Source organism: Dermacentor variabilis, chromosome 3 (genome assembly GCF_050947875.1).
Source record: "Dermacentor variabilis isolate Ectoservices chromosome 3, ASM5094787v1, whole genome shotgun sequence".
NCBI classification, from domain to species: Eukaryota; Metazoa; Arthropoda; class Arachnida; order Ixodida; family Ixodidae; genus Dermacentor; species Dermacentor variabilis.
This window is the reverse complement of record NC_134570.1, coordinates 146,574,694-146,598,304: the sequence shown is the minus strand read 5'-3', so window position 1 is coordinate 146,598,304 and position 23,611 is coordinate 146,574,694. Positions and strand designations below refer to the sequence as shown.

General features: G+C 46.5%; 1 protein-coding gene across 2 annotated transcripts in view; it reads right to left on the bottom strand.

Moving 5' to 3' along the window:
- Positions 1 to 23,611, bottom strand: part of LOC142576378 (lysosomal alpha-glucosidase-like) — a 165,933-nt gene that overhangs the window by 5,535 nt on the left and 136,787 nt on the right. For both annotated transcript variants that reach the window (XM_075686484.1, XM_075686485.1), the window contains exons 17-22: positions 22,207 to 22,291; positions 20,945 to 21,001; positions 17,717 to 17,835; positions 15,472 to 15,560; positions 11,641 to 11,693; positions 53 to 220 (exon numbers count right to left, since the gene is read on the bottom strand). In XM_075686484.1, coding sequence (XP_075542599.1) covers positions 53 to 220; positions 11,641 to 11,693; positions 15,472 to 15,560; positions 17,717 to 17,835; positions 20,945 to 21,001; positions 22,207 to 22,291 — 571 coding nt within the window. The remainder of the gene's footprint in view (positions 1 to 52; positions 221 to 11,640; positions 11,694 to 15,471; positions 15,561 to 17,716; positions 17,836 to 20,944; positions 21,002 to 22,206; positions 22,292 to 23,611) is intronic.

The following is a 23,611-nucleotide window of genomic DNA, read 5'->3' as shown; positions in this document are numbered from 1 at the left end:
AGGCAGTAGAATTTAAGGCTTTTCAAGTCATATATATATGAGGTTTCCATACCTGAAGGTTCGAGTCGTATGCTGCGTTGGCTCTTGTGTTTCCGTCTAGCAACACTGAAGTTGGAGAAGAAGCTGCATTGCACACGGTCACCGAGTCTATCATCAGTTCGGCTTGTTTTTTGTAGCTCTTCTCCATTGCTGATATGGACAACTTCGATATCCTTTGCTCCTGCAGAGCAACCGGAGGATGTGTATATTACTCAGCTGTTGCTGTTTTGTCATCGTTGTTTTCACTACAAAAGTGGGCGTTTACATTATTAGCTGCCATTGTAAGGCAGTTTGAAAAAATACGCAATCCATATTGTCACGTGTTAATGACGGTGAAGAAAGCAGAAAAACTGTGAATGGCGAAACTAGTGTTTTAGTGGGCGAACATGTGCCCTCAAAAAGCGGCTACACTCAAAGCACAACGATAGCGGCGAATATAGTCGGCCATCGTCGAAAATCTCATCTGCCGGCCGAGCGCATCGGCTTTTATACACGTCATCGAAGGTTCGAGAGTTATCGATGATACCCGCGTGTCATCCATTAATTTCTACACAATTCGTGTCGCACAAGCAATCATATTACACAAGCTTCGGTGACAACAGAACCATCGATAACATTTGAGAAACTTGCGATACATGCGGACGCGTCCTACGCTGAACCATAACATTTGTTAGGCGGTGAAAAGCGCTCACCCGCAAATGAAAAACAAGTCCACCTGTCAATATTGTGTTTCACAAATCAGTTCTTCCTGCCAGCTGAAGTGTGCCAATGGAACTTGTTTTTTTTTTCGAAGCGCGAGAAGAAGAGAATACAGCATAGAGCATGCACCGACGTCAACCATAGAAGGCTTTTTGATCTACTATACACTGGGGTTGAGGAAAAGAAAACCTATTAGAGAAGATGAGGAGAAAACAAGAAAGAGAGAGAGAGAGAGAGAGAGAGGAGGAGGAGAAGGAGGAGGAGGAGGAGGAGGAGGAGGAGGAGGAGGAGGAGGAGGAGGAGGAATAAACTTTTATCTTCGAAACAGTATCCCGGGGTAAGCCCCAGTTATATTCTCGGTGGGAGGCCTCCTCATTCCAGGAGCCCTCTGGCCTTTGCTGCCTCTTTGGTAAAGTTGTCAAGCGAGGCTTCATGATACGACAATCATGTATAAAAGTAAAGATTCTGTTGCGCGTGAATTATTGGAGGCCAACGAGATTAAGAAAAGAGGGGACAACTGTGTCAGTACCCCGTCTTTGAATATATACACGAATGAAAGCATGTTTTTAGATAAGTGTTATATTTAGTTTAAGCGTGATGCCCTATACCTTCAGTGTTCTCGCACGTGCGTATTCACATATTCCGTGTCCCTCTTTTTTCGTTCTCCTCTCCTCATGGCTATATAATCAGTCACTTGTCATTTCAATAAACAGTTGCAAGTAGCGCCTTGTCCTGTCTGTATTTCTTATTGTGTGCCGTCGATTTTTGGCGCTTATTCTATCGAAAGCTGCCTCTTCGGCCCTGGCGACGAGGCGTCGTTGTTGTTCCAGGTCCTCGCAGACGAGCTTGGCCTCCCACGTTTCTATGAGGTATTCGCTTTCTTGTCTGGCGTTGCAACAGTCTCTCGGTGAAGGCAATGCGTTTTTGTCTAGATGCCATGGACATTCGAGGATCAGGTGCGCTAAGGTGTCCGGTGCGCTGCACATCGGGTAGTGGTATCCTTCTAGCGTTGGGTATAGTCTAAGCATGAGGATTCCGTAGATGTAAGTATTGCTTTGCAGTCTTCTGAGTGTAGTTCTTTCTTCTTTCTTGAGCTTTGGGTGAAGTGGTGGGCACACCCTACGTTCCAGCCTGTGATGTTGAAGGATCCCTGAGTAGGTGATGGGTACGGTCTCTGCCTCCGCTGACGCAGACCGGTCATCTCGAGAGCAGGAAGGGTTGGCCCGGCAGGTGTGACCTCGGGCCGCGGCGTGTGGCGCTTTGTTCCCCTACAGCCCCTCATGCCCAGGAACCGAGGTCACGCAGGTGTAGGGGATCGGAGTGCTGTCGTGCTTCAATATCTTTAGTGCTTCTGCCGACACGTGACCCTTAGCGTAGTTCCTGACGGCTGCTTCAGAATCGGAAAAAACGACAGCTACGTCCATGCACGTGGTAGTTGCTACGGCGATCGCCGTCTCTTCTGCAGTCTCGGGGTTTTGTGCACGGACTGTGGCAGACGCTAGCTCTCTGCGCTGAGAATCTACGACTCTCAGAGAGAGAGAATAACATTTATGCAGAAGAGCACGCGAGCGTGAGTAGCTACTCCACTCAGCAGTAGGTAGTTCCCTCAGTCCAGGAGCCCAGCGGCCTTAGTTGCCCTTCTCACTCGGTCGACCAGTTCGGATGTGTCCGTCGAGTCGGAGCTGCACAGCACTGCCTCCCTTAGCCGTGTCCTGGTACATGGTATAGGTGTGAAGTCGAGTATGAGCATGCCCATAGCATGTGGTACAGCGTTTCGCATTCATTGCCGTATGAGAACAAGAGAGAGAGTAGCAAGGAAAGGCAAGGAGGCTAACGAGACGGACGTGTAGGAACGTCACACCACAACGAGACGCTTCGCTTCGAAACCTGTTTGTGAACCGTGACGGGTTCGAGCGCCCGCCACGAACCACACTTGTTTATTTTTTGTTCATCCTCTTATGCTTGCTAATTCTTCAAGCGTCCTGGAGATGTGGGAAGAGTGGGCATGGTGGCGAGATGATATCTACTGTACATAAGGAAGTGAGCGCGGTGACATCGATGTCCATAGGCGAGGTGTGATGAGGAGTCTCTAGGTAAGCCGGCTATAGGCGGTTCAGACTGACGACCACCTGACGACCATTCCGAAGAATCCTTACCGGATATGATTTTCGTTGAAGAAGGACAAACAACCCGTCGTAGGCAGGCGTCACAGGTGAATTGAAGGCATCGCACCGAAGGAATACGCTAGTGGCCGACGTGAGGTTAGGATGCACGAAGATGTCGCGCTCTCATGTGCGAGGAAGTACAGGGTGTAGAAGTTTCACACAGTCGTGAAGATGCCGAAGGCAGTGTTGTGGCTGGGGAGATACGGCCTCGGTGGAAAAGAAGTCACCAGGAAGCGGAGAAGGGAGCTCCAAAAACGAAGTCCACCGCTTTAATGCAATAGACCGCTCGGACCGAGCAGCACCATGGGCAAATGGTGAACCCAGTGTTCGTGGTCGAGGCGTGCATTAAGGGCATTCTTCAGCTGGCGATGTAGCTGCTCGATCATGCTCTTTGCGCGGGCGTGGTAAGCAGTGGTTCGGCAGTGAGTCGTGCCAAAAAGGTGAGCAAGGGGCGTAAATAGGGCGGATTCAAGTTGCCGCCCGCGATTTGTCGTAATGTTCTCGGGACAAACGAGGCTCGAGCCCCGCGCGGACAGGAAGTCTTGGGATACAGATTCGGCAGTAATGCCTGCTATGAGCATCGCCTCAGGCCAATGCGCACAGCGGTACATGATTGCTGGCATATAGCTGCAACCGCATGATGAAGAACGTCAACCAATCACGTTGATGTGCATGTGATCGAAGCGTCGGTCGAGTAGAAGGAAAAGTTGAGTCAGCCACTTGGTATGACACGTCACTTTCGCGCATTGGCGGGCATCAAGTTCGAGTCCAGTTACGAATGTCGGTTTTCATGTGAGATCCTACGTAGCGGTCCGCCTCGATGCACTACGTAGCTCGGATGCTAGGGGTGGCAGATAATGTGCAAAGAGCGGAAGAGAGTACGGCAATAGGCCACGGGGACGAAAGGCTAAGCACAGTTCGCTGAAGCTTCAGACCAAAGCGGTCTTGATGCACACGGATGAAGAAACAACTGCAGCCGGAGATAATGAGTATTATGTCGTAGAGCTTACAACTAGGCTTCTCCAAGCTGCCCCGTCACAAAGCTCTCCCAGTCTGTGGCTTGCGTAGGGGAGCTGATGGCAGCCATCCGGGTGAGCCTGTCAGCTTCCACATTGTCCACACCTTTGATTACCGCATGGTGGTAATAACTCCTGAGACGTAAGCCAATTGACGAAGCTCCCAAGGGACGTACTTTGAGAAATTGGTTCAAAATACGTACACAAGGGACTTGGGGTCCGTGAGAACACAAAGCTTTTGACCTTCCAAGAAGGGTCGAAAGTGTTGGATGGTAGTGTAGCAGTTGAGAAGCCCGCGACCAAAAACGCTGTAGAATTTCTCAGCAGGTTGAATCTTGCGAGAGTAAAATCGCAGAGTGTGCCACTCAAAGTTAATGAGCTGCTGAAGTACAGCACCGATCACTACGCTTGAAGCATCCGCTATGACTCGAATCGGAACATCAGATCTCCAATGAGCGAAAAGCACACTGTCTGTGACGGCTTGTTTTGCGACTGTGACGGCAACCGTGGCTTCCGAAGTCGACAGAATTGTCGCAGACAGGCTGCTTGTTTTGCGAAGAAGGTCGGTGAGTGGTTGCAGGAGCAACACACAACGAGGTATTAAACACATAGAAAAATTGATGAGCCCAAGAACTATCGCAATTTGCGAAGTGTTGTCGTCCACGGAAAATTCTTTACTGCTTGAATGTGAGATGACAGAGCACAGATTCCCAACTAATACATGTGTTCGCCTGAGAACTCCAGCTGCGAAGTCTGGAAGACCCATTTCGGGTTATTCACGACAAGCGCACATTGCTGCAGGTATTTAAATAATCTACACGGGTGACGCCCGTGGTCTCCTGCAGTAGTACTCGCGACAAAAGTGTCATCGATGAAGACGACTACAGTTGGGAGACGTCACTTCTGCAGTCAACCGTTGGAAAGTTTGACCCGAGTTGCGGATTCCAAAAGGCACCCGCACGTGCTCAAACGGGCCAAACGGAGTTTGCGATCGCGGTCTTAGGAGTATCTGCGTGCTCCATGGGTATCTAATGGGTCTCGAAGTTAAACATCACGTCCGGTACACGACAGTAGGTACGGCACACCAGGAGGAGAACTTTAACTCCGAAACCATTTGTAGCCGTGTCGTGCTGCTGCGCATGCCGCGACCCTCTCTTTATTCTAATCTTTATTTTCTTCTTTCTCGTATGCTTGCTAATTATACAAGCCCGCTTAAGCTGGCGGAAGAGGGCACTCTCTGGTTTGCTACCCTGCAGAGTGGCAAGGGGATGAGAGGTTAAAACAAGAAAGGAGAAGACGAAGAACGATGGTTTCGTCACACCTTAGCAGGCGCAGGGTGCCCACAGGCGACTTTTCAGGTTCGTTCACTCTAGAAGAAAGTGCATTCTGGGCATTTATAAGAGCTGAGCCCTGGGTGCATAGTGTGGAACACACGCAAATGGGAACATGTATTTCTTCGTAGTTTCCGCTATTCTGCATTTGTCTCTCGCGTGAGAGCGTTTCTCGGTGGCGGTATATCGTTCTTCGTGACAGACGGGTTCAAATAAGCGAGGACGGGGAAGAAATATATGCACTGTAAAGTGGACAACAGTAACTGGGGTCATTCACACAGTCGTTACAATTTAGGGAAAAAAAAGTACAATTGAAGTATCTTACACTCCGTCGGCAGTCAAAACAAACGTACTTCTTCTAGTCTGCTCTAACCACCTACGTGCTAACATTTAAGCCACTGGTGCAAGATCCTTCCTGGAAGTTCTACCAATGTTGGAAGCCAATTTTCCTCTAACTCACATGAAAAGGTTCGGTAGATTTCGCTAGAGTTTTTCCAAAATGTGGTTGTTTCCGTCGTCAAAATAGTTTCTGTATAGATAATTCTTTTCTTTTCTGCAAATTAGTGCAAATGCTGTAGACTAATTTTATTACTAAATTTGTTTAAAATATTCAAATACTGAAGTCGCTGGATCGAAGCTGAAATGATATCGCCGTTCAAATTGTTATGCTAAATACACTGCCTCTTGCTTGGAGTCTTAGTGACAGAAGAGCACGTCAGCCCGTGTGTATTTTGCTGCCCGAAACTACACCTTGAAACTCAAGAAGACAATTCGCGAAATTAGGCTCACGGACTGGGAGGTGTTCAAGCAGTACCCCCCGGCCGAAAACGGTATAACGGACATAGCGGAATGGATGCAGCACCTCCGGGACGCCCACATCCAAACCACTCATCCAGCGCACGGTCGAGACGCCCGAAATCGACCGCCGGCTCTTACACCTGTGGCAAGCACGAGAGGGCCTCCTCAAATGGTGGAGACGACAGCGGTGAAACCGGAAACTACGTCTACGAATCGAGAAAATAACAGACGAAGCGATAAATTACGCGAAAGATCTGACGCAGCAAAATTATGTACAATTTTGCACCTCTCTCAAGGGTACCCTGAGTACGGCGCAGACGTGGTCCATCCTACGTTGCCTGATCGAGCCCGACAAGGCGAAATCGACAACCAGTCAGACGCTTCTCGAAATCACTCACAAGTTCCCCGGAAACTACCAGGATCTGATTGACACCCTAAAAACCAGATAACTGGGTAGCGACCCCATACGACCCTGCCTCCTAAAATACGAAGGACAACCAAGACCGGAATGTAACGCTCCGATGACGAAGGAAGAGGTGCATGCCGCGGCATGAGCCTCACAGCGCAACACTGCTGCTGGAGTTGACAAAATCACCAATGCCATGATTAGAAACGTGTGAGCCCGATGCACATCCAGGACTTGACCGAATACCTAAACAAGGAACTCTGGAGCAATGGCCACGTACAGAACGAGTGGAAACACGCGGAACTCGTGACCATTACCAAACCCGGCAAGAAGCCCACGATCAACGCCCTGCGTCCCATCTCGCTGACTTCGTGCCTCGGCAAGCTGTACGAGAGGGTCATTGATACCCGTCTCCTACATTGCATAGAGGACGGGGACCTCTTCCCGCACACCATGCTTGGCTTCAGGCCGGGAATTTCTGCTCTAGATGCGTTCTTAATCCTAGGGGAAGAAGTTCTCACAGCATCCCGAAGGGAGGAGAACACCTCCTGTTCGCACTCTACCTGAAAGGGGCCTTTGATAACATCTCTCACGAGGCGATTCTCAAGGTACTGAACGACATCAGCTGCGGGAAGCGCATCTCTAATTAGGTTAAATCGTTCCTGACGGGCCGGACGGCGACCATCGGAATGGGCCAGACTCGATCAGATACAATCGACGTGCCGAAAAAAGAAACACCGCAAGGGGCGATAGTCTCTCCGATTCCCTAGCGCTGACCAAAGAGCTGCGGAAGATCCCCGACCTAGGTTACGCCCTGTACGCAGACGACATCACGCTCTGGGCCACCAAGAGCTCCCTAGCGCGAAAAGAGGCGATCCTTCAGGAGGCCGCGACGGCCATGGAGAGATTTGCGGCAGCGAGCGGGATGCGTTGCGCGCCCGAGAAGTCCGACGTGTTTAGGGTGCACGGAGGAGGAATCTACAAGTACCCCGGCCCCATCGACATCTATCTTGTGGGCCAGAAGATCACGGAAGGCAATAAGATTAGGATTCTGGGTTTTTGGACCAAGAGCAACCTGAAAGCCTCCCACACCATCGAAACCCTAAGGCCTGCCACCAACTAGACCGCGCGGATTACGAAACGAATGACAAGAAGCCGCAAGGGCATGCGAGAAGAGGACACGCTTCGCTTCGTCCAGGCTCTGGTCATCGGCAGAGTAACGTATAGCATGCCGTATCACTACCACTCGCTAAACAAACGCGACCATAAACAAGTCGATGCCATCATCAGAGGCGCGTACAAAACGGCCCTGGGTGTCCCTGTCACCACTTAAAATGAGCAGTGAGTGGTCCTTGGGATCCACAACACCTTCGCTGAGCTGTCGGACGCGGTTATGGCTTCGCAAAAAGACAGACTACAGAACACGTCGGCGGGCAGAGCCATCATCCACCGGACCGAAACGGCAACGGAGCTCCGTGTCCTCGATGGGCAATGATCACTCCCGCCTTAGGTCAGAGGCAAGACCAAGGCGAACCAGATACCGAAGCACATGAGTCATGAACTCCATGAAGGACGACGCAAGGCTCGCGTCGACAGACAGCGCCGACAATTCAAGGGTGACCCGTACGTAACGTACGTGAACGTGGCGGCGTACCCTGTAGGGGCCTCTTCGTGGTAGCCGCCGTGAACTGGAGAGACAACTCCTTGACCCTCGCCGCCTCCGTCAGGGCCGAGACCCCAGCTGCGGCTGAGACCATAGACTCGGCACTGGTAATAAAGCAACAAGGCAGGGTAAGCAGGGAAGTTCCTGTCGTTACCGCCTCGCAACAGGCCTGCCGTAACTTTACCAACGGACGAACACCGCTGCTGGCGGCTCAGATTCTAGGCCCGTGGATGCAAGAACCCCATCAAACAACGTGGACGCCGGGCCACGTGGGTCTGGAGGGGAACGAAAGTGCGAACGCCCTATCTCGAGCTCTAATCAACCGAGCGTGGCAAGACCAATCGTCTCATCAATCCCCACCCATTACCTTCGTGCCCCTGCCATCCAAATACTGCGACCGACTCGAGATCCAGCGGCTCAACCGCAGGATTTATCCTCCCCCCTCACAGAAAGCTCACCACTGAAGAGGCAGTAGCCTTCAGACTTATTCAGACCAACACATTTCCAAACCTGCTCAGATACAGTAAAATGTTCCCACATACATATCGCGGCATCTGCGCCTGGTGCGGGGACACACGCCCTACACTCATTCACATTTCGTGGGGGTGAGGGGGCAAACTTCAACAATTAAAGACGCCTAGCACGTCATTTGAGCGGTGGGAGGTACAGTTGACCGGCGAGACCCTGGCGGGACAAGAAGCTCTCGTCCAGCAAGTACGTTGAGCAGCCATGGCCAGTGGAGTCCTGGAATGAGGATACCCCCCACTCGACCTCAAGAACAACGACCTCGATGGTCCAAATTAATGTTCGCTCTCTCTCTCTCTCTCTCTCTCTCTCAGCGTGCCGGTCTTCTACATCATCTTCTACATCTTCTACACTCCTACATGAGACTACAACTTGTCTGACGGACCTCTGCCGTGCCTGAATGCGAGAAAGAAGTTCCAACAACTCCTTCATAAGTATAGGCATCAAGTATGTCATGATATATATATATATATATATATATATATATATATATATATATATATATATATATATATATATATATATCCTAGTTCTCCGTATGCACGTTAAAGAACCCCAGGTGGTCAACATTTCCGGAGTCCTCCACTACGGCGTGCCTCATAATCAGAAAGTGGTTTTGGCACGTAAAACCCCCAATATTATTATTATTATTAGTTCTCCGTACCATTGGCGACTGCGGCGGTGTACGACATCCTACGTCAGGAGTAAGAGGTTTCTGTAATTGTAATATAGGGCAGTCAAGGCAGCCATTCATAGTATATTCCTTACTTATTGCTGTCGGAAAGTTTGGCTTTAACCCGTTCCGTATCAAGGTTAAATCTCACTCGTCATGGAATTACCTTTCGTCTACTGAGTGCCACGGACGATAGGTAGACCTTTTACCAATCTGCTACGAATGCAAGACGTTTAAATGGCACCAGCTTCCGAGAACATTTTTTCCACAGTTCCCAAAAAGAAAGTCAGGCACAAATATGGTTCTCCAGTGGGGCGGCTGCAGCGACGATGGTGCCTTGTCACTGCCGGATTCATGTTTTTGGACGTTTAGTTACCTCGCGTAAACAGTCATGCATGGAAAGCTTTGGCAAATATTGTTGGAAGTTTCAGATTAGTACTGACGATTGGACTGAAGGTTTAAAGCTTCCGTCGAACCTTCTCGCGTGGACCAGAACGGTTTGCCGACGGAGCCTCAGCCATTTTCTGTACACGTCGTAGAAGCAATGACTAGTCGCGTACAGCATCAAAAACGGACGCTTGACTTCTGTTCTACAAAGTATAGTGCTTCTCAGGGACCTCTTTTTATCAGCACTGCAATATTGCGTAGGCAGTGGCACCATCTATTGGCTGTATGCTTTCGCCGCCATGCTGGCTTGGGTGAACGCAGCGTGTTCTATGCCAGGTAGGCGCTCGGCGATGCTTGCGGTTGTTTCCAGCCTCACGTGATCTGCTTAGTGTGACGTGGCGTATCCTACATAACAGGCGATTCTGTGCGATCTAATGAAGTAATTTAATTTCAGATTTAACCACCAGCAGCCGGTGAGGTGTATAGAGCATCCATCGCAATATGCATGCATGTTTAAGTCTAAATTCAGCCTTGGAGGTAGGTTGCGTATTTCTGAGAAGTTGTTTTATGAATATGCCCCTACTGCAACATTTGCCCTGGACTTATAAGCCGTGGCTTAGCATTAATCAGTAGTTGAGAAACGTACGCGACGAACGTACCAGCCTGGGTACCAGCCTGGAGGCTTCAGAATAAGTTCTGCTGTTTGCTTTTACAAGCGTGCAAATACCTATTTGTAGATACATTGCGCGACTACTTCGTTTGTTGGACAGCGTTTTCGCCCACGAGTACAACAGCTTTGGTTAGTATTAGCAGTACACCGTACTGTGTGAATCCCACTTGTCGAACTGTGGAGCGGTCGAGCCAATGCCAAAGCAAAAAGCTTATGTTTCATGTTGGCTTACCAACTGCAGTGATCACTGTGTTAAGCTACCGCATCTCTTTGATACAGGACGCCAACGTAGACATAGCATAGTAGACTTGAAATGCGTAAAAACAATGCTGCTGGCTGGTTCAAATGTTATATCACAATCGGCGCTTGCATGTTTCGGGGTTGGGTCGGGTTGGCCATTCATAGAGCACGTATATTTCAGTTCCCACGCGAAGCAAAGATAGTGAGAAAGTTTCAAATTGGACTGTGGCAATTTAGAAGCGCCGCTTCTAAATCTTCTACCACAGCCAAAATAGTTCACAACATGTACACAAAATAGTTCACAACATGTACACAAACTACGGCTGATGATGCACGTTTTATGTTTGCGCTACCAAGAGTATAATTTCTGCATACGGTCGTCACTGGTGCATGCGAAGGCTACGCAATAGTTATTCGACGACCTTGTTGGAACTGACACCTCGTAAGTGCTTCGCGGGACAAGCTGAAACATCGATAAATGGTTCTGCACCATGCCATGACAATAGATTCAAGCAGGACAGCGCTGGATGGGACATGCTTAGGAGGAGGATAGGCTCGTCGTGCGCCGGTTTGCAGGCCTTTCCTCCTCGTCCGATGCAAAGGCCTCAGACTGCCTGTGCCGCTGCCTATCAGCAATTCAAAAACATGAAAAAATATGTGGGAATAAAACATAACAAAAAGTAAGAGCTAAACTACACCTACCGCAATATTGCGAGGCAATCAGAATGAACGAGTCATTAAAAATTGCAACATTTCGTGGTTTTCTGAAAACATTACAACGGGCAGGGTCTTCCGAGGCCTCTACCTAGCAATGTCTCTTATAAATCAACGTGTAGGTCCATCTGTCGCTTTTGGATAAACAATATTTCTGAACTCTTTCTCTAGTGTAACGATAATCTAGATCTAAACTTCGCCAGCTCGACTAAAGGTAGTCCTTTTGGCTAATAAAGTGACTCGTATGTGACATCAGTTTGCCACCCCTGCGGTATAAGTTACGTACTTAGGTGTCACCCGTAAGCGCCACTTACCTTGGTTAAAGTGAAGTTGAGGCGTATAGCTGGCGCTTTTGTCATGTCTTCATCTGAAAAACAACACAGAATTCAGCATATTAGCAAATACAGCGTTTAGGTCCGGAAACAAGCTAACATTTATTAAATCTGGTTTTCACTTCTACTCGAGCTCACTTCTAAAGATCAAGATGTCAGCACCCTGGGCAAATGTTCACTGTCTGGAAAGACGAGAATCGTCATGAGTGATATACGTCCCAGGTTAAGTCATGGATAGGAGAAAAATGCTCAAACCATTGAGGAGCACATTTGATAAAGTACTCAAAAACACCACACGCAGCGTCTAAAGTACCCCAGTGAATCCAAACTTCAAAAATTTATGCGACGATTCTGAAAGGTACACGTGCATTCTCCCAAGTTTAGTGTTATTGACTTCACGTGCAATGAAACACTTCCGTAGGAAGCGCATATGTTCCTAAAACCACAGAACCATAACAGGACAGCCGGTTGGTTGTCGCTTCCACGTACTTTTTTTATTACAATAGCCATTATATGGACACTCCAAACGAATTTTCGCAGTCATCACGCCGTATGCGTCGCTGTTTGGTTTCAAATATATTTAGGTATATGTATCCTATATTTGCTTATCCGTGACGTATAAGCGGGCTATATTGTTGCACTATTGGATCAATAACGTTGCTTATACCAGGTCTAATACTCTTTTCTAAATTATTCCTGTGAATTTCGAGATTGCCAGCCAACAAAGAAGTGTCATGAAACGTGACATTCACAGCGCATACCTTTCCTCTTAAATTTTTTTCAGAGCTCCCCTTATGCGCTGTAACGTAAAGCTATTCCCAGCTCTTCCCTCCACGATCGGTCAAAATTTTCAGGACACCTGCGCCCTCCGGCCTGTCTGTCAGGCGAAGTCACAAAAACGGCAGAACTACCCACCTGATATGACGTGTACACACTGATTATGCATGGTTCGACCATACAAAAGAAAAATAATTATTTTTTATTCTGCACCTCCTTTGCCATTTGGCCTCCGCTATTAGTCAAGAGCTCTCGGGCTAGGTCCAATTTGCCACTCTATCACTTGACGTCGCAAAACTGCGAAAACACTCCACGCCAAAGCGGTGTGTACTCGTTAATGATGCATTAATATTCCTAACAAAAATGAATTTGATTTTCGGAACAGCCGGAGACTAGACAGAAGAACACAAAGGAATAATTTATGTTTTCCTACCAATCATGCGGACACTGTCTACTAGGGCCTGCGCAGCAAATTGAATTTATTTCCGTATAATAATCAATTTTCCGTGGTAGTATAACGCTGTCGAACCCTTTCGGCCCGTTTACGGACATCGTTCGGTCAACACTTCTTCGTTGAGGATCGCTTTTAACATCGCCTGTGACGTTCCGTTGCATGCCGCCACGATTTTCGACCAGCTACCGCAAGCTATGTAAAGGGAAGCGGACCAATCGCAGACGCCGGCACCACCCGCCCCATCCGGTTATCTGTTTTCACTGCACTAGCTCCGCCCCTCCGTATCCCTCTCCACCACTGCGGGCTCATCGCCCCTTGTCAGCCAGCAGGATAAGAAACTGGCCGGTGCGTGCCGTCGTTTGTGACGTAATTGAACAGTGTCACATTTGATACACCTTGTACGTAGACGTTGTCGATGACGCTGCCTCCTGTCGTTGCCAAGCACGGTCAACCGTTATCAACCGTACTCCGGCCGCGACGGCGTATGGCGCGGACGCGCGGGCCCAAGGTTGAAATCGATCTGCGATGGCGACGCAGTGTGCCGAGTTCTGACAGATTCATTTGCGCTGTGTTCTCGACGCTTAGTTCGCGTTGAAGCGAGAGGCAGCCCGGAGGCGAATTCGTTCGCTGCTGCGGGCCCCGTCTTAAAGGCGACCATGATGGACAGACGGACAGACGGAGGGACGGACGGATGGGTTTCTTCGCTGTGCAGGCACAGAAGTGCTTAAGTATTTACTACCTATCTTGACACTACCTGTCAAGATAGGTAGTGTTATTTGTTCTGAAAGCGAACAAAAGTAACCATCCATAAACAAAGACAGCGTATGACTGATCGGTTCAAAGAACGCGGCGGATCACCGCCCGATGCTTCCGTCGGCGGCTACGTAAATTTGACGTCAGGCGATTGGAATAGTTTTATATTAGGGCCTCTAATGTCCTTCTCCTCGACAAATGATCACGGTGACTTTGCTCATAATTATTCTACAGCCATGACACAAAGCGCACTGCCCAGGCGATTTACTGCTGCACAGAAATTTTCAGCGTGCGTAAAATATACGCAAATTTGCCAATTTTACTGGGGCTTGCTTGGCAATAAACTAAGGGCAAATTGGCAATGGGTCATCGTTCTTCCCGTTAAAGAAAATCTAGGTTGCGTGAGTAGCATGTGGTTTTCAGTTTTCATGTGGAGTGAGTGAGTGAGTGAGTGAGAACTTTTATTGAGTCTTTTAAGAGTTTCGCGGTTACGAGGTCTCCGTCGTCTTCATCTTCTTGGCGCTGGCGACTTGAGACTTCTCTTCAGCAAGGGTGGGCCCCTATTCCAAGGCTCCACTGAGTCGTGCTGCATCGCTCGCGTGCTGCACTAGGGCCCTTTGGGTCGTGAGCTCGCTGCTGGTGAGCCGACTCTCCCATTGCTCCGCACTCGGGTGTTCGTGTTTGTGGAATGCTTTGTTGCGTTCGCACTCCCAGGTGATGTGGTAGAGTGTAGGTGTGGCACCGCACCAAGTGCAGGGGGTCCTGTATTGTGTCGGAAACATCTTATTGAGCACGTGTAAGTTGGGGAAGGCGTTTGTTTGTAGTCTGCGCCAGCTGGTCGCTTCCTCCTTTGTGAGGGTTGTGTGGTGGCAGAAATCTAATTCTAGCTCCTCTATATAAGTTCAGGGTCTCTGCGTATCCCCCCTCGCAAGCCTGTAGGTGGGTCTCCGGGACATTCAACAGCTACAAAATTCAACAAACAAAATTCAACAGCTACAGAAATAATGAAACCTCATGTTTAAGTTTTTTTGAAAGGGCAGGGATGGGCGGGGGGGGGGGGGGAATTGGTGTGCACGGGAACACGCTCACAATCGCAAATAACAATAGCAATCAACTGTTCGGCTATCTTGTTTACATTGATGGACAGTAAAATTTTTGTGACCCGATCACCAGGGACGTAACAAATTTATCAACAATCCGAGAATCTAACCCTGTAACAGAGCACGTTTATCTCGCGTCTCTTATAGGTTTATCCGTGTGTGACATATATGATTAAAAATTGGGTGACCAATTTCATTATCAACAACCTCCATAAATGCGGACGACACATTCGTATATTTTAATCTTACTGTGTGCCAAATTTCACTAGCCTATTTGTATTTCAATATTATAATTTGTCTGTATTAAGTCTAAAGATGTGAAGCGCACTTCATTCTTGTTGTCAACCCACACAAAATATTCTGAGAGCTGCAGACACTAAACTAATATCGAGTTTCGGGAACTTGAGATGAGGGTGCCAGGATAATTAATAAAGAACACTTTTACATTTCCATCAAATATTTTATATCTGCTTTATGTTTTTCCATGAACATGCAAATATATTGTGCAATGTAAAGGCTGCAGATGCACCGATTATGGAAGTTTATCCTTACAATGTGAGCATTTACCCTTGTGCGTCAACTTGGCTCGGCTTCCCCCGCCATAGAAAAAACGCAGTTTTTACGTCACCATCCGAGAAGCTGTGAGGACAGAACATAGCTTGGTCGCGGGAAATTTTTTGCATATTTGCAGAAGTGAAAATGGAGCGTAAATGAGATGGAAGTACGTACAGTATGTGATGCCATCGTCCCAGAACAAGAAACCCGTCGCTTCTCCGTTCTGGTCAGGGGAGACGAATAGCTCCAACTTTGTCGCAGTACTGCAATAAAGAGTTCCTAATATTACTCTCTATAACCCAAATATTTTTCATAGAGGCGCGGGTCCTCCTTTGAAACTTTTCATTTTCTTTTTTTTAACATTTGGTGAGCAGCTGCCAGAACGAGGCAAACGTGGTCCAGAGCCAGCGTAAATTTTTTTTATTTCTGAGCACTTACGAAGACAACTCGTCTGTTTTTTGTCAGAGGACTGACGAAGACAACTCATCTTATCTAAAGGTTGGCTCCTGTCTAGCGCTTGCCTTGTTCGGCCACTGTTGATCACTTCGTCACAATCTTCCCGTTAGCACTTAGTCTTCTTCCGGTAGCATGTGGTTTGTTGTTAGATCTGACGGTCTAGCTGCTTCAAACAAGCGTGCGTCAATCGTAACCAAGCGCATCCTGCACATGCAATAGAGGTGGCCATTTCTCGAGAGTATTTCAGAACGAAATGGCTGAATGTTGTCTTCATTTATTGCTCTCGTGAATGTTGGGATCGAACCTAGGCTACGCGTGCACAGCTGCCTTATTCTCTAAAGCCATTAGGCGACAGTCCCGCTTGCATACTTGTGCCCTCCTGGCGCCAACTAGTGCTTCGAGATGGTATTTGCGTGTTGATAGTGATAATGAGCTTAACAGTATGGCACCTGCTCACAACGGCAAATAGACCAGGAAGTCGGCGGTACATTTAAAATAAATAAGGAGGAATTAAAAAATGCAAGCCATCTTAGGAGTCGTCGCATTGTGTAAGAGAGCCAGACGCACAGGAGTGAAGTGGACAAATGTATAGCATTTCATTATCCACTTCACGACAGTGTATCGCTTCACATAGATTCCAAAATGTGCGCTAGATATGCTTTCTTTTAGTAAGCCACCTGAATTAGGAATTTTCATCGCTGCGAGTTGCCTCTAGTCTACTTCATCTTGCTTTTCGCGATTTCAATGTGCCGAGGACAGCATGTGTAGCAACCCTCACACAGTGTTTGTCGCTGAAGTGCTTCAGCAACACGATAACGAAACAAATGATCAGAGCAGAAAGGCATCGATAAGCTTCATTTTTTAAAATATTTCTAATGACTTTCACAGATATAAACATTCAGCTTCCGAAGGTAAAGTTAAATGAAATTGTGGTATTTAAGATTCCCTAACTGCAGAAAGGGCTAAATGATGGATGCTGTAAAGCGGTGTTGTCGATTAATTTTGGTCACCTGGGATTATTTAACGTGTCACACTTCGCATAATACAAGAGCGTTTCTCTTTGTTGTTGTTTTTTTGCGCTCCCTCCCCATCGTAATGTGACCGCCACAACTGCTACCGAAGCCGCGACTCATGTTGACCAAGAAAGGCGAAGCAGTTAAGTACGAATACGAATATTGGAAACTTTCCGTTAACGAGTCGAATAGTCACAATTGAAAATGCGAATATTTTTAGAATGCTTTTCGAATTGTTGAGAAGGTGAACTGTGCCAAAGTAAAGGTAACATTGGAACAAGTACGGAAAAAATACGGTAAATATTCAGCCCCGTGAGAAGAGCATAAACTTAAAGCATGAGACTTTGAGTAGTAGAGCAGGCTACGTCACTTAAGCAGCAGTACATTACAGGCTATACAGCGATCATTCGCGCTTACCGAAGAGTCCTGGGCATGTGAAGGAACCACTTGTTGGCTCTTAATTCCACATTTGTGCTTTTATAAGCAATGCTTCCTAACGTGCCATGTAATGATAGAAACTCACTAACTTTAAGAATACTAGGACGTGGACATCGCCTTGTATTATTTCTGAAAACGGGTATTTATTCTTCCAAAACAATTCGATATTCGATTAGATTCAATTCGCTTGCGGCATTATTGGATTCGCATTCCATACGGTCTGTAAACTCACTATTTGCACATATCTTAAGTGAAGGCGTATTTTGCGCTGACGACTTCGGCACGCTTTCAGTGCGAGCAAAACCACTCGTTCTCATTTTAAACACACCCACACACATAGTTTTGCTGATGGATGCAGTTATGTGCAGCTGAACAGGAAACTTTAGACGAAGTGATTTTTCTATTAGCTGTGCTTGGATACACAACTGCATACAGAACAAGGCTAGTGCTAACCTACGGCGGTGAACGTATCTTTACTCGCGCGTCACCCCCGATAAAGCTCTCGCACTCACCTGCTTCGGTCGTCGACGGTACGAAGCAAGGGAATTATGGAGCCGCCCTTGACGTGCAAGGGGACCTTGTCTCCGTCTAGTGTGACGTATCCTCCACGATGTAGATTGATTGCTTCACCCTGTAGTTAAGAAAACATTCACCGATTGGGCTTAGGAGGCCTGCACGAAATCTGCTGCTTGTATGTCCGTGAGATTGCAACAGACGCGTTGTCGAAATTAGTTCAGCAGCCTAATTTATTCGTCTCTTGAATTTTTTCTTTCTTTTTTGGTACTTGGATAAAATGCAGTGTATATCTTTGATCAGAGCCATTACGTGTCTCCAAGAAGTGCCTGTCAGAGAAGGAGAAATTTAGGGGCGTAATAATTAGCCGTTACAAAATAAGCAGAGGAGTGCATTGTTGCAGTTCTTGGTTAGTCGTGCCGCACAAAAGTCGTTATATAGAAAGGCTGGTGGAAAGAAACGAAGCGCTCACTCTCAGCTTGAGCACTGATTAATTAAATACTGAAAGACTCTTTGTCTACACTTGATCATACCAAGGTACGTTTACCTAGGTGTTGGTAACGACTTTATTTAGATTCTGGTCAGTTATCATCTGGCAGGCCCCAGTCCTAGGATGGCCCCTCACGAGGAGCCACCCTTTCGGCCCAGGCTCATACCTAGGTACGTTTACCTAGGTCCATTAATCTCAGGGAGCTCTGATCACGAGTAGGAAATTCATAGAAGAATAAAAATGGGTGGTATCGCCTACGGCAGACATTGTCAGTTAATGACTGCAAGCTTACCATTATCATTGAAGAGAAAGGTGTACAATCAGTGTGTTTTAACAGTGCTGACATATGGGGCACAGATTTGGAGACTAACACAGAAACTTGAGAACAAGTTAAAGACGGCGCAAAGAGCGATGGAATGAAGACTGTTAAGCATAACGTTAAGAGGCAGAAAGATAGCTGTTTGGATCAGAGAGCAAACGGGTATAGCCGATATTCCAATTGACATTAAGAGAAAAAAGTGAAGCTGGGCAGGTCATGTATTGCGCCGGTTAGATAACCGTTGGTCCATTAAGGTTACAGAACGGGTACAAAGAAAAGGGAAACGCACTGGAGGACGGCAGAAGACAAGGTGGAGCGATGAAATAAGGAAATTCGCAGGTGCTAGTTTCAACTGGTTGGCGCAGGAAAATGGTAATTGTAGATTGCAGGGAGAGTGATGATGATGATGATGATGATGATGATGATGATGATGATGATGATGATGATGATGATGATGATGATGATGATGATGATGATGATGATGATGATGATGATGATGATGATGATACAAACTCAAGATTAGTCAGGCTAACCGTTGAAAAAGAGGAAGTTCTCGCTTAAGACGAAGCTTTAGGTCGCGAGTGTTCTTATTAAATATATGTAAAAGAAGAATTCGTTTTTCTGGGCAGCCACTGCACCAAATTTGACGGCATTTGTTGCTTATATAAAAAAAAAACTTAAGTTATAGTGACTGCTGCTCTAGACTGTCTCATTTAGGTCGTTAAATTTAATAAAAATTTGCAAGAATCACAAATTTTCCTAAAGCGAAACCATCAAGGTTACAACTATGTAACTCAGCAATGCAAAATGATTTCACAATTCTGTGAATTGTGTAAAATCGTACGTCTATAGCGGACAAATTTGATTTCTTACACACGAATCTCAAGAAATGCAGTAATATAGAAATACAGATTTTCCAGAACCCTTGTACATGACGTAATTAATTCTCGCAAGATATAAATTGACGCGTTGAATTTGTCCGCTTTGCATACTTTAATAAATGCCGCTTACAGAACCACGATATGTGTTTCTCATGCAGAGCGATTATTTTTGTAAACTTCGTGCTTCTATATTTCTCAAACATCCGAATTTTGAAACTACATTTAACAAAATTCAGGCCCTAAATCGAAATTTCGCTTCAAACAGTCATTACTATTTAACTTTCTCCCTCAAATGCAATACATTTCATAAAAATCGGTTCAGTGGTTATCCCATAAAAGCGTTTCTGCGTTTTATGTGTATTTGAATAAGCCGCGTCGGAGTTCTGCCGTAGCTGAAGCTTCCTCTAAATGTAAGTGATAGATGATGAATTTGTACCTACTTTTGTGCATTTTCCAAAGCACAATCACTACCTGTGTTTAATTATTTATCGCGCGCATTACATAAGAAATGTTGTATTTCAAACATGCATTTATTAATTTTGGTTTGGTGCATCCACGTGTTGCAATATATGCAGTGCATTTTATATATCTTGAGTGAAGGAGTCGACACATATGTGCGCGCTGCCTTTTCTTTTTTTTGTCTCTCTGTGTGTGTAGCGTCTTTACCCTTTTTTTCTTGCGTTCAGCGCATGTATTTAAGACTTACATCAACTGCTTGCATCAGTGCAAGCATATTTGCCAGGTATAAAGTGCGCGTGTGTGGTGCGGCGAACAACCAGTGACTCAAAAAAAAAAGAAAGAAAGATTGGTGGGATTCGGCGTGAGCTCACAGGAAGCGGCACCTCAGTGAACAGCCAATAACGACAACGCACAGGTTCTTGAAGGGGGAGGAGAATCAGCAACACCTTGGCTGAGCTGTGGATAATCCTCAGGAGGTAAGCCCCGATTTATCATCACGCGACCGACTCTCTACTGCTGCGACGACGCATGTCCCGTATTAGTGACCGGTCACGGACCTTACCCTTGTTTTTTTAATAATTACTTATTTGTTTGAGAACGTTTAGGGCTGCCTGTACGTTTGTATTACTCTTGGATTCTTATGTAGTTCACTTGTATGTGTGAAGGTTTGTTTTAATTAGATGTTCATGTTTCGTTAACAGCACGTTTACTTGCATCCTTTCCCCGATGGGTTCGCGCCTCCATAGTGACCAGAATAACTCGAACAGTGCAAGTCTAAATACACTTTGGCATAAATACCCCATCCCCCCCCCCCATAACATAGGCAAACCAAATAATAACAATATTTAAGTTCACGCCAAACATATTCTTATCTACAAGCAAAAGTGCAGCACCGGCTACCAAGGAAAATCAATCTTTATTGTTACTTAAACTTGTTTCTTGGTCTTTATATTTCATTATTTTGAATTTCTTGACTTCTTTATCTCAATATTATTACATATACCGGCATTCTTAGTTATCGACTTTTACTTAGGAGTTATAGAGTTATAGGTTATTCACTAAGACCCTGTCGTTTTACCGTGTAGAGGTCGCACCACTGGCCTGCTGGAAAGTACGCCTCCGCTGCGGGATCGTCCTGCGTAGGAAATCGGTCATCTTGGGGAAAAAAAACAGTAAGAACTCTACATTTGCGATAAACAAATACGACTTTCTTAGAACCTCGCTGTAAGGATATATTCCGATGTCGTCTCTAATCACTATCGACTTTGCACAGTGAGATTGAGAAGTTTACAGCCTGTGTTCTCGGCGCTGCTCCAACAAAGACTGCCGTTACACAAGCTATGTGGAAGCTAATGCATATGGCTGATATAGCTACAAATGCAGCTGGATATTCGATATTTCCAGCACTTTTGAGAAACCAAAGAAAGGAAACAGAACGGAAGCAACGCTGTGCAGACGGTCAGTACTCCTATATGTTTACTTTCTCTCAAAATAAGAAGTGCTGGATATATCCAATATTATTTCATAAGCTGTTAAGTCCAACTTTATTGGCTTCCATTCTACATTGTTTTTGTTTTGGTCACCTTCCCTGTCTGTGTACATAATGCCCGAACACGTTCTCAAATTTTACATACATCGTAACCACTTCTTCCTCAAGGATAACATTTTCAGTGTTAGTACGGCTCTATTTTTTCTCGTAGACTACAACTTTGAGAGTTCATCGTGAAATGCAACAGTGAAATGATTTAAAAAAGCGGTTATCGAAGGTAGTGTCCTGGTCGTCCTAAACACTGATGCCAGACTGTGAGCTTTAGATGTCGCTACTAATTGGCAGAAAGGTTCATTCGTATGCATAATCCACACCACATTTACAGAAGTAATAAAAGAAGTAACAGAACTTAAGGCAAATTTTCAACAGACTACCTGCACATCGTCTTGCTCTGTATATCGGCACACGATGCGGGTTCCAATGATGAATAGGAAGCAGCTGTATTGCATTCTGGCATGGCAAGGGCCACGGAATTAAGAAATCGACCTGGAATAGCCTGGTATTGATGTCATGCGAGATATGGCAGCTTAAGCGTAATACGACAGCGTTGACCATATTGTGTCATTAGGCTTGTCATATGCAAAATAAATAAAGTGCTATAATACTGGAAAGTGTATGGATAACTGGTCGCACAAGTAGCCAGCTTGCAACGAACTCTGGCCTTACGAAAGTGAATGGTGATATCCGTAAAGTATGATCCAGAAGCCACCCAACTGCACTCTTCGCTCTCATTCCAGCAGTCATCAATGTCCACCAGAACTACGTAACGATAGGTAAAACTATGAGCATACCTCTTGTACCCTGGGGGAGACGAGGACGGCAGAGCCCCACAGGAACTGGTAGCTGATATTCATCGCGTACAGGTCTGTGGGAAACCTGTTTGCATAGGGAATACAGCAGCACATTCACTCCGTGGTTCCATGTCAACGGTATCAATTGCATGTTTTAGCTCATGCGACTTATATTCCCACACCGCCTGCGTGCACTATGGAGTATGTTTTATTCTCACCAGTGCTACAAAGGACCTGGGGCGCTATAACGTAAAACTATTCCAATATGATTTTATTCCGATCTTCTGACGTCAAATTTCGGTAACCGCCGTCGCAAGCATTAGGCGATGACCAGCAGGGTTGTTTGAGCAGACCTATCAAACACTCTCCTCGTTTATAGGAGTCACCTTTGTTTGCTTTAAAAACGAATAACATTGCCTACAGTGAGCGGCTTGTGTTATCTAATTGGCTGACAAGAGGCGAGGAGCACACTCAAGTGAAGAGGGGTTCGGTGCGGCTGAGCCAGTGCACTGAAAATCGATAACAGGATGAAGAGGGTTGTACCGGCGTCTGCGATTGGTCTGCTTTCCCTTACTTAGCTTGCGACGGCTGCTCGAAAATCGCCGTGGTATACAACGGAAGGTTAAAACTGCCGCTGAAACGGATTCTAAGCACAGAAGAGTTGGCAGAGCGAGGTCGTAAACGTGCCCAAAGTGCTTGAAAACGTTACACGGCCACGCATTGTGCGCAAATAAACCCATGCTCTCCGATAGGTGCGAGTAGCCAGTACCTGAACGATTGGCGGCAGCCATCTTTATTCCTTTCAGAACGGGGCAGCCTTCGGCTATTCAGAAAAAAAATCACTTTTGTTCGGCATATTAATGCATCTGTAATGCGTACACGTCACTCTGACGCAGTGAGTTTCGCGGTTACGCGACTCGCGGAACTGAACAAGCAGGTGAAGTGGGTGCAGCCCGAAAGCGTTTCACCAATAGCCGAGCGTTAATGGCTAAAAGGCGTCGAATGATAAATAATATTTTTTTTGTTCCGTCCAGTGTTGCATAATCAGTGTGTACGCGTCATATCAGATGGGTAGCTATTGCGGTTTTCGTGACGTCGCGTGACAGACAGGCGAAGTGGGGGTGGTTCAAAAAATTTTTGACCAATCGCGAAGGGCTGATTGCAGAATTGGAATAGAAAAGTTTGGAATAGCTTTACGTTATAGCGCCCCTGATGATCAGCAACATCAAGAAAGATCCAAAGAGTCGGAATTGATAGTGGTGACGGAAGCAGATGAATTGCACGGGCCTGTTAGTTCTAGGAGAGGAAAACGAACACACTCTATACACAAATCGAAGCCTGTGATAAGACTTTCGCTATAAGGAATTGTGAACCTGTATGATAGGGACTGTGAATCAGGTAGACA